At 42.9% G+C, this 12,083-nt stretch overlaps 1 protein-coding gene across 1 annotated transcript; it reads right to left on the bottom strand.

Annotated features, from left to right (window-relative positions):
* Positions 1-939: 939 nt before the first annotated feature.
* On the bottom strand, positions 940-3,648 carry LOC127651166 (GTPase IMAP family member 9-like). Its single transcript, XM_052136874.1, has 3 exons — positions 3,529-3,648; positions 2,744-2,785; positions 940-2,649 (listed from the first exon to the last, which is right to left on the bottom strand). The coding sequence occupies exons 2-3, from the start codon at positions 2,778-2,780 to the stop codon at positions 1,952-1,954; spliced, it is 735 nt and encodes a 244-aa protein (XP_051992834.1). The 5' UTR covers positions 2,781-2,785; positions 3,529-3,648; the 3' UTR covers positions 940-1,951.
* Positions 3,649-12,083: the final 8,435 nt, after the last annotated feature.

Below are 12,083 nucleotides of genomic sequence, written 5' to 3'. Positions count from 1 at the left end.
CTGCTCAACTGAATATGTAAGACTAATGCTGTGAACTGGCAAGCAGATTTCCTTGAATCCCATTGTATGATTTTGTAAATCAGTATGTTCCAATCTGCAGCAACAGATCATGGAGGAAAAACATTTTAATAAATGTTTTGTACATTAAAAAAAAAACTTTTATTTGCATTAAGTAAGATTTAAACGTCATTTAATCTATTACAAAATGTGTAATTATGATACACGTCCAAAACACAAAGCACTCCCAATATTTTCAGAAGCACCCTCAGTGATTCTGATCTGGAACCGGGTCTAGTCCCCAGCATCCTAACGGTTCTTAAGTCAGCAAGAATGATTAAATGGGTGCAGGATTTGAATGTTTTGGTCAGTACAGCGGATGGAAATGAAAATCGTTGAATAAAGTTCCTCACACAGAGTGGTTATATCATGTCTTCTGAAGACTTGGATTATAGTGCACAAATAGAATGAATTACTTTTGTAATCATTTAAGGTGCTTTTGTGGTGTGTTATAGTCTTTCTTTTTAACTGAGCATATTCAGAAAACTCCTTTTGAGTTTCAAGGCAAACATGAAACTCAGTTTCATGTATTTTATGTTTGCATACAGGCAACATTCGTAACAGTACTGAAACAGTAAACATAGTTTAACACAGTTTTAATAAGGCATGGCAGCCCCTCGGTACATTAGATTAGAATGGGGAAAATACATTGACTTTTATGTGCTGAAATTTAAAGTGGTGCAGAATAACCTGGAATAATATGAAACACTGCAACAATCCCTTTACAACCTGAACTTGAGCACATTGTTGAATCTTTGTGACACCTGACGAATGAAACAGAGCGACTACATGACACTATGTACGATAAGTTACAGTTAATAACAACTGGACATTTCTGACCCATGTGAAACTTTTATTTGAATAAAATCTACAGAGTAAAGCAGAATTTACAAACTATAAACTAACAGATGTGAAGTCTCCTGTATATTTAATTTTTATACATTAAAATTATAGCTGATGTGTTTCTCTATTGTAATGATCAAAATGAACTCAGCAGAGGTAATGCAGCACAATTTGATCTACCCACACCCCATTGTCTCAGTCTTGGGAGGCTAAAGGTGCGCTAGCAAGAAGGCTAAAGGGTACAACCTCTAGTGTCAGTCACTAGTGCACCTCTTGAGGTCAGGACAGTGGGGTTTATACAGATTGCACAGCTATCTATCAGCTGACCACCGTTACACATGCTTCATACAGTATCTCTTGTGTTCATGCTTTGTGTTGGGGTTGGCAAAAAATGTAACACTTTTGTAGCAAAATGTAAATCAAAACTGTAAACACTGAGTCCTGTAAAGATTCTTCTGTTTGTTTTACAGACACAATAACAATGACTCAGCCAATGGGATTAGTTGGGGGCGGGACTATCTCATTGACTGATCAATGGCAGAGGAGGGGCAAATTCAGACAGCTGTTTTGAAAACATTGTTTATTGTTGCAATTCCGTTCGGTGGCGCTTGAGTCTGTGAAATTACAAACTTTAACTTTAATCAAGTATCAAATATTGTAATTAGTAAATTGTATGAAATTAAAAACATTATGTGACAACTTGCCCCAAACTAGCATACATGAAAAATACATGAAAAAAAAAACTTGTCTGCATTTAAACCAGTGATTTTATTGTGTTCACTTGTTCACCTAACAGCTCAAAATATGATCATATTGAAATTTGACTGTGAATGATACATACTTATGATACATACTAATATTTGATATGATATATTGAGAACTAAGTGTTTGAAACAACATACAAAACTGCTGCAAGAGTTTTTGACTCAAAATCTAGAGTACCTACTCCAGAGACAACTTGTGACAACTAGCCCCAGTTTCCCTGATGTAACATGATGTATTACTTTGGGTAGTTCAGTCATTTTTATTATTATTAGCTTTTTTAGAATTTCTACATTTTCTTGAAAATAAACATTCCTACACCAACTGCTGCCACAACTGCTCCTGCTGCTGCTGCTCTTGAAACAAGTTTTTCATGTAGGATTTTATCTTGAGTGTTCTTATAGTCCTGTTTAGTGTATCTATCGCTTCCATTCATCATCTTCAGTGACTCAATCTTTTTCAGAAGTTCAGTGACTTGAGAGCGATCTTCATCTTTATTATTAAAAACATGATATCTTCCAAAACACTGTTTCATTACTGACTTCAGTGATTTGTGTTGACTCAGATATTCCTCAATTGGCTCCTGTAATTCATCTCCATGAGTAAAGAGCACTAATGTGTGTTCTGAGGCCTTTTCTCCAAAGTTCTCTTCGATCCATTTCACAATGTTCATGTCCTCCTCCGTGATTAGTTTATTCAATTTGATCACCAGCAGAAACACATCAATACCACAATCTGTACAATCAAATATCTGCTGTATTTTACGTTGTGAATCAGATGTCTTTATTGATTTATCAGAGAGTCCTATTGTGTCGATCACACTGATGTTTTGACCATCTATTTCTGTACGTGCTTCCTTACAGATCCTGGTCACAGCTGAAGGAGACAAATTCACTATAAACTGATCTCTGCCCAGAATTGTGTTTCCTGAAGCACTCTTTCCTGCTCCAGTCTTACCCATCAGCACAATATTCAATACATCTGACACTGTAAAGTAACATAGACAGTAAATATAGATGGACAAACACACAGACAGAATGAATTTGATGAATGATAGATAGAATAATTATTCAATACTCACTTAGTGGAGGTACAAGCTCTCTGCTGCTCCTCCGCATTTTCCCTGTGAATGGATCTAGTGTGAGTATATTGCTTTTATTGTTGTTACTTCATGTTCAGTATTTTGAGTATGATTTTTTTCCCCTTTTGCTATTTACAGTGTCTTGGTCTGTCACAGATATAACAGCTTACAGTGTGTTTTATCATAAAAGCTGAACAGGTTTATGGGTAATGTACAGTCAGCTGGTCATTATCACAACATAAACCCTTACAAATATATTCTTTCCTTAAAAAGGAACAGTGTTAATTAATGATTTACTCGTCTGCCACAACAATGTAATGTCTCTGAAAAATTATAGTTATTATAAATATATTATATTTATTATTAGTTTGATTATTATACGTTGAATTGTCTTTATTTGGTGCCTATTATGGCAAATATTGATGTGTGGGATTAATAGCAATAATTGGATTAATTCATTGGTACATCATATAATTACTAATAACTCGTTCTATTATATTCCATAATGAAATAATATAATTCAGTTAGCCTTGCTGCTCAAAGCCTGTGCTATCATACTGTAACATGCCAAAGATCGACTGTCATTATTACTGAGCCAAAGATATCTCGTGTACAGTGTAGCAAACACTAAATCTGGAGGAACAGGTTTAAACTGCATCAACATGTTGTAACATGTTCACTGGAGTTCAGACTTCTGTCTGCGCTTTCAGCCATTACAGCCACATTTCTTTCAAGTTACAGATTTCTTTATCAATACTCCAGAATAAACAAGACTTTTTACTCACCTGGAAGTGTTGATGCCGTGTTTCTGTAATATTCAGCGTTCCTTTACTCAGAGTTTCTCCTGTGGCGCATTATGTCTGTATTCACGGAAGGAGAGAAACCGGAAGCGTTTGAGCTTGTTTAGTTTTACTTTGATAAAAGAGAGAATCACGTGACAAAATCTGCGGTTGGCCACACCTGGACTTGAGCTCCACCTCAGTAATCTGTAGAAGAAGCTTTGGTCAGAATGCTTTCATGTGCTGGTGTGTGTGCCTCTTGTCTGTACATCTATTACAATTAAACCTTGTCCAGTGGTACATAGAGTACAACGGGGCTAAAGGCACCCCTTAAGGAAATGTAGATTTTTCAAGGAAAATTTTTTTATATATATATATATATATATATATATATGTATACCGTAATTTCGGACTATTGAGTGCACCTGAATATAAGCCACACCCACTGATTTAAAAAAAATATATGATTTTGAACATAAATAAGCCGCACCTGTCTATAAGCCGCAGGTGCCTACCGGTACATTGAAACAAATAAACTTTACACAGGCTTTAACGAAACACGGTGTGGCCCGCTGCCACACACGGCTTGTAATAAAACATTTGCAGTAAACAGTAGCCTACCAAGAAAGTCATTGGTCACTATCTTCCTCGTCCTGTGCACTGAAACCACTGAAGTCATCTCCTTCGGTGTCGGAGTTGAATAGCCTCAGAATAGCCTCAGCTTTAGTTTAGAGTCAATTCCTCACGCTGCTGTTTCCAACATCATATCATCGACTCATTAAGACCAAACTCCCGTGCAGCAGCTCTATTTCCTTTTCCAACAGCCAGGTCAATCGCCTTCAACTTGAAAGCTGCATCAAATGCGTTTCTCCATGTCTTTGCCATGGTGAGGGTGACAACATTACTACCGTAATCAGAATGATGGGAAGTTTGAGCGCGCTCGATTTAATCTAAACAGTAAACAAAAAAAGTTGTTTGACCTTAACCCCTTCGGCAATTTCATTGGTCTAATTAAAGCTTCACGCCGCCAAAAAACTGAGCACGTCACAGAATGTTTTTTTTTTGTTTTTTTTATAAAATTTGAAAGCGGGAAAAATCCATATATTAGCCGCGTCATTGTATAAGCCGTGAGGTTCAAAGCGTGGGAAAAAAGTTGCGGCTTATAGTCCGGAAATTACGGTATACATTTTTTTTATTGAAAATTGATGGAGCAACATCATTTGTGTAAAATGAAATAAGAACAGGAGGTTGTTCAGTATTAAAATTCAGTTTAAAAAGAAAAATGTGATGAGGGATATGGAAGCACATTTAGAAAATTTGACATTTAAAGCCATTGAACTTCTAGCACTTTCTTTTTTAGCATTGAAACTATGTATGTGAATGTTTTCCTTCTGAATTTAACTCTTCAAAATTTCAGTAACTAATTTTCACATTTATTTTTCAGTGTTCACAAATTCAGAATAAAAATTTCAAGTTTAAAAATTAAAATAAATTATATTCAAGTTGCTCAAATTCAATTGACCAAATTCAGATGCAAAAATTCAGTGTTAAATATGTCAGATGAAACATCCGGGACATCAAGAATAAACAAAGATTCTGGATGAAATCGAACAAACAACATCCAGCCAAGTTATGCTCCATTGGTCACGTGACGCCAATGCTTGAAATCACAGGAACCACAACAAACCCAAACGATAACACCAGATCATTTATCAGATTAATCAACAGAAATAATTGCAATATTACTGAAAAAAGTATGGAAAGTGGAAAATCAAAAGCTAGGCAGGATATTTTGTGTAAAATACTGTTATTGTACAGATGTAAAATAGTGTTAATTTGGGTTCCTGCTCATGTAGAGGTGAGAGGAAATGAGGAGGTGGACAAGATAGATAAGGAGGCCTTAGAAAATCTAAATATAGATCCCAAAGTTCCTCTGAGTAAAATGGCAGTAAAAGGGCAAGTAAGAAATGCTGTTAATGTGATATGGCAAACACAATGGGATATGGAAGGAAAAGGGAGGCATTTATACAAATGAAGGTGGGAGTTGAAAGAAACAGCTGTGGTAATAGAAGAGAAGATACTAGTATAACTACACAATTAAATCAGTCTCTATTTAAAATAGTTAAATGTGAGAATGACAGATGTGTAAAGTCATCCAGAAACTGTTGAACACATTCTAGTTGAATGTAGAGCTCATAATAATGAAAGATTAAGATTTGTTGAGAAGTTGGATATACAAGATAAATGTGATACAAATCTCAATGAAAAGATTGCTTGATAAGGATGAAATAATTTTTCATATGGTATTAGGATATCTGAAAGAAATACAAGTAATAAATCATCTCGGGTTACGTAGTGTAACCCTTGTTCCCTGAAAAAAGCGGAACGAGATGCTGCGCTGAGAAAAGCGCTTTGGGAACAATCCTAAATTGTGACAAGCTTTGAATATGTGTGTAACACGTCAATAAACATAAATGGACGCGCCACCAGCGTGTCGTCAGATATTTTTTTTTTCTGAAGAGCAGTCCTGGGACATCCCAGTGCGACAAAGAAGCGCAGCATCTCGTTTTGCTTTTTTCAGGGAACAAGGGATACACTACGTAACCCGAGACGTTCCCTTTACAAAAAGCTTCACTAGGATGCTGCGCTGAGAAAAGCGCTTTGGGAACGAGAATACCCACGCCGCCGCACTGAGGCTATCCGGACCCCTACGGTTGTGAAGTGTGCTCACAAGAGCGTGAGAGGTCTCAGACATGAGCTTGAGATGTCGACTCAAGGACGTAAGAGCCCGGAGTAGCATGAACATCCAAACTATAAAATCTGATGAATGTGTGCGGAGAGGACCAGCCTGCCACATCACAAACCTGCTGCAGAGGGTCCCCTCTAGCCAAGGCTTTAGAGGAGGCGACCCTTCTGGTGGAGTGAGCCCTGATACCTACTGGCGAAGCTTGACCGCACGCCTCGTGGGCCAGGGCAATAACATCCCTCACCCAATGCGACATAGTCTGCTTGGAGGTGGCCGCCCCCCGGTTGCGGCTCCCACAGCAAATGAATAGATGCCCTGACTTATGTCACTGGCTAGTGCGGTGGAAATAACTCTAATGGACACAGTCTGTGAAGTCCTTGCTGCCCCGGTGTTGCAAACGGCAGGGAGCAGAAGGCTTAGAGAGTGACCTGATGTAGGGTCGCGAAAGGCACCTTCTTTTTTTATTATTTTTTATATATATATATATATTCTTTTTTTCAGGGCAAAGAGAGAAGAAAAGAAAGTTCTGCGCACTGCCTAACAATTTCTAACTCCTAACAAAGGGAAGAAAGTTTGTGACAGGCTTGTGAGACACACACACAGAATGGGCTCTGAAAAAAAATTGATGTGACAACACGCTGGTGACGCGTCTATTTATAGTCTGGTCACAGGTGCATCCAATGATCTCACCAGCCGAGGCTATAAATTCCGGCCAATGCTCACTGACGTGTTACACACATATTCACATGCAGGATTGTTACCAAAGCGCTTTTCTCAGCACAGCACCCTAGTGAAGCTTTTTGTAAATGGAACTCTCTCTGTTTCTTATTATTTTCCCATAAGTTTGATACTTCACACTCTATCCAGTTGGTGGCGGAAATGCACCATAAGTTGGTTAAACCGCCATAAAACGTCACAGAAATATAAACGATGGTGCTCCGGTGAGTTTATTAACTGTTTTATTTGTAAGATTCAGTAACAGGTTTTATTGGAATTTATTGGACAATATCTAAGCGTAACTTTTAATGAGGTGGCATTCATTAAAATGTTGTTAGCATAAACATATAATAACGTAACGTAAAATAACGTTTAAAACTAAAATCTTTGTGCTACTGATTAGTAATATCCTTTTTTTTCCCTGTGCTGTATTTGTGATGACTGTACTATAACATTGTCTGAAAAATAACTTGATGTCTCAAATCAAGATATGGAGTAAAGTATCAAACTTCAATTCAAGAACACATTACAGTGGCCGTGAAGTGCAAATCAAACAACAAATCTAAAAACACAGTCGCAAATCCAAAGACAAAATAACATTTCAGAAACACATCAACAATCATAAAACAAAACACAACATTCATTCAGTCGAAATGGAAACAGAAGATAGCACAGCTTCTCACCTGATTGGTTGTGTGAATGAGACCTTTCTTCAGGACTGATTCACTGATTATATCAAAATCCATAACAAAAGGTCCCTGACTGAAAAAACTAAATCATTTGGAGTGTTTTCTCTCTCCAGAAAACAGTTACAGAAAACTTTATAACACAGAGAGTAAAAACAGTGAGTGGGAAAAGTTAGCTTAGGGTATGATCTATGTTCTCACGGTGTGCGTAAGGGACCATCTCGCTTCCTTCAAGCCAGGCACAATGGTCCCTCTAAAACTTTTCCAGAGGCTCCTGGGGCATATGGCGTCCTCCGCGGCGGTCGCGCCGCTGGGGTTGATGCATATGAGACCACTCCAGCACTGGCTCCAGACTCGAGTCCCGAGACGAGCATGGCACCACGGCACGCATCGGGTAAGGATCACCCCCGCCTGCCTCAATACACTCCGACCCTGGACAGACCTCTGCTTTTTACGGGCAGGAGTGCCCCTGCAGCAGGTGTCCCGACGCGTTCTGGTCACAACCGTCCGGGTGGGGTGCCGTGTGCAGCGGGCACGCAGCGGCGGGCCGTTGGAAAGGGGCCCCACTGCATTGGCACATCAACTGCCTGGAGTTGCTGACCGTCCTTCTTGCTCTCAGGAAGTTCCTCCCGTTAGTTCGGGACAAACACGTCCTCGTGAGATCGGACAGCACCGCGGTGGTGGCGTACATAAATCGCCAAGGCGGCGTACGCTCCCACCACATGTCACTACTCGCCCGCCGTCTCCTCCTATGGAGCCAGCAGCGACTCAAGTCGCTGCGCGCCACTCACATCCCGGCAAGCTGAACGTCGTAGCGGACGCGCTATCACGACAACGCCTGCCCGGCGGGAGTGGAGGCTTCACCCCCAGTCGGTCCAGCTGATTTGGGAACGGTTTGGCAAAGCCCAGGTAGACCTGTTCGCTGCCCAGGAAACCTCCCACTGCCCGCTCTGGTACGCCCTAACAGAGGCTCCCCTCGGGACAGACGCGCTGGCACACAGCTGGCCCTCGGGGCTGCGCAAGTACGCATTTCCCCCAGTGAGCCTTCTTGCACCGGTGCTGTGCAAGGTCAGGGAGGACGAGGAGCAAGTCACGTTGGTGGCCCCCTACTGGCCCACTCGGACTTGGTTCTCGGAACTCAGGCTCCTCGCGACAGCTCCTCCCTGGCGAATTCCCTGAGGAAGGACCTCCTCTCTCAGGGACGGGGCACGCTCTGGCACCCGCGCCCAGACCTCTGGAACCTCCACGTCTGGTCCCTGGACGGGACGCGGAAGAGCTAGCCGGCTTACCGGCGACCGTTGTGAATACAATCAACCAAGCCAGAGCCCCCTCTACCAGGCACCTTTACGCCCTAAAGTGGCGCTTGTTCGCAGATTGGTGTTCTTCCCGAGCCGAAGACCCGCAGAGATGCGCGATTGGGCCAGTGCTTCTGTTCCTACAGGAGAGGCTGGACAGGAGGCTGTCCCCGTCCACCCTCAAGGTGTATGTTGCCGCTATCGCCGCCCACCACGATCCTGTAGACGGCAAATCCCTGGGTAAGCACGACCTGATCCTCAGGTTCCTGAGAGGCGCCCGGAGGTTGAATCCCTCCCGGCCAGGCCTAGTTCCCTCCTGGGATCTCTCGGTAGTCCTGGCAGGACTCCGGAGACCTCCCTTCGAGCCGCTTGAATCAGTTGGACTCAGGGCTCTCTCTCTTAAGACGACCCTGCTGATCGCGCTCGCCTCCATCAAGAGGGTCGGGGACCTGCAAGCGTTCTCTGTCAGCGACACTTGCCTGGAGTTCGGTCCGGCAGATACGTCTGTGATCCTAAGACCGCGACCAGGCTATGTGCCCAAGGTTCCTACCACACCATTCCGAGATCAGGTAGTGAACCTGCAAGCGCTGCCCCGGGAGGAGGCAGACCCAGCCCTTTCGTTGCTGTGTCCAGTGCGCGCCCTGCGCATTTACCTGGACCGCACACAGAGCACCAGATGCTCTGAGCAGCTCTTTGTCTGCTTTGGGGGACGGCAGAAAGGGAATGCCGTCTCCAAACAGAGGCTCGCCCACTGGGTTGTCGACGCCATTACACTGGCTTATCACACCCAGGCCGTGCCCCTACCCTTACGGGTCCGAGCTCACTCAACAAGGGGTGTTGCGTCCTCGTGGGCACTGGCCAAAGGCACCTCCCTAGCAGACATCTGTAGAGCCGCGGGTTGGGCAACACCCAACACCTTCGCGAGGTTTTACAACCTCCGCGTTGAGTCGGTGGCGTCTCGTGTTTTCTCAGGTCCGAGCCCGTAGAACTCGGTAACACGTAGACCGACCGGCCGGGTGGATCGCTTGCGCCCAGCGCCCTTTTCCTGACGTCAAGGTTAAGTAGTGCGCCTTCTTCCCAGGAAGCGCCCCACTCCGAGTCGGGCCCCTGGTTGATTCCTCCCTAGCCCTCCGGGTCCGCGGTTCAGCGGAGGAACTCGCCGACCCAAGCCACTGCGGGTACCCTGATGGCTACCCTGTACTGGTATAGGTGCTCCACAGGTAAAAGAAGGGCTCCTGCTCGGACGCCCCCTGTGTGTAATTCCACGGTCCTGTCCCCTTACGAGCGGACCCCCGTGTCTCCCTTAGGCAGTTACAGCTGCCTCGGTCGCCGTGCTGTAGCAACTCCCCCCTTTCAAGGCTGGATCTACCACCGCACCATACTTTCCACACGAGCCCTAAGACGGCCGTGTGATGTGTCTACCACTTTTCCTCCCCAAGAAAAAGGGCAGGCGTGGTCTCCGCAGGGTCTGGGTAAGACCCCCTTCCCTATATGCGTGTAAGGGCCCCGGCCGTGATTGCTCTATGCGAGAAACATAGAGAGAAAAGAGGCCCAGCCAGGCTGGCCCGTTCCCATGTTGGCAAACATCACCTTGTTCCCCTCTCAGGGTAACTAGAAAGATCCCGATGTTCTTATGGGGCATTGGGGAAGGGTACGTGCAGCAGGGACAGACGATGCGTGGCACTGGATGGGATCCCTGCCCACCTCTGTGTCTGCGGTTCACGTACACGGTTCAGCACATGGCAAGATTGGAATGGGTCCCCTAGTGTCGCTTCTCCGACACAACGTGGAGAGAGCGACAGAAGGGGAACGTTTGGTTACGTATGTAACCTCCGTTCCCCGAGGGAGGGAACGACACGTTGTGTCTTTCCTCCGCCATGTCACTGAACCGAGCCACTGTTGTGGCCGGACCATTTCCGGCTCCTCAGAAAAATCCTGAATGAACTCTCGTATTTGGCCCGCTTAAATACCCGTATGTCCGGGGGCGGGGTATGCAAATACTGACTGCCAACTCACATTGGCCCTTTTCAATAAGATCAGAGATGAATATCGGCACTCAAGAGAGACCCCTAGTGTCGCTTCTCCGACACAACGTGTCGTTCCCTCCCTCGGGGAACGGAGGTTACATACGTAACCAAACGGCTTATTTTTACTTATCAATTCTAGACTTGCTTATGGTTAATAGTAGTGCTGTCGATTTAACGCATTAATTCAGGGCGATTAATTTAATTAAAATAACGCGATAAAAAAACATTTAAGCAATTAATCTCTATGTACTCGGACCATAAGGAAGATTCCTGAGAAATGCAAGCTTGTAGTACCACCTGTTTACTCCAGAGGGCAGTAAGTGAAACTTCAGCTGTATGAGCAAATTCACTTGTGAAATGGATTGCTGTGAACTGTGTGCCAATGATTGACTTATGATCAATAATAATATGGTAGTAAACAATACATTGTATTCTAAAGCCACTTTTTGCATTGTCTTATCAATGATTAACTCTTCTGCTACAAGAATGTACAGGTGAAATTCCAGCTGTTAATGATACACGTTTATTGTGTTGCATGCTCTACATCTAACCAATATTGCAGACATTAAATTTAAGCTAGTGAACTGAGAAAAATAAAATGTTTTAACACACATATTGTCTATTGTAAGGCTGGCACCAGGATGTCTGCGCCCAAAAGGCACCATTTCCAGTAAAAGTAAAAGAATTATTCGACTATTTGGGTGATCATTGCAACGATTAATCATTATCACTTAACGGACTATTCAGCTTGTGCCGACTTAAAAGGTTGTATTAAACGTGCATACTAACAATAAAGAGAACAAATTCATCTTTTAAAAATACCTCTAAATGGCAATCATTGAATTATAAGGGGGAAACTACTTGGATTTCTATTGTTTAATTAATCAAAAATGTAATTGTAAAAAATAATTTTGTTATCAAGTGTTTTTGTTTTGTTGTCCATTTAACATTATAATCCTTAAAACAAGATACATTTACTTGAAAAGCAGCATATAAGATATTTAGACTTGCTTTAAGAGAATGTATCTTAAATATAAGTAAATTTTTTCACTTGTTCATACAGTGCATTAAAGAAAAAATATACTCATAT

This window comes from Xyrauchen texanus, chromosome 11 (genome assembly GCF_025860055.1).
Source record: "Xyrauchen texanus isolate HMW12.3.18 chromosome 11, RBS_HiC_50CHRs, whole genome shotgun sequence".
NCBI lineage: Eukaryota > Metazoa > Chordata > Actinopteri > Cypriniformes > Catostomidae > Xyrauchen > Xyrauchen texanus.
The sequence above is the reverse complement of the archived record's forward strand: the minus strand, read 5'-3'. Positions and strand labels throughout refer to the sequence as shown.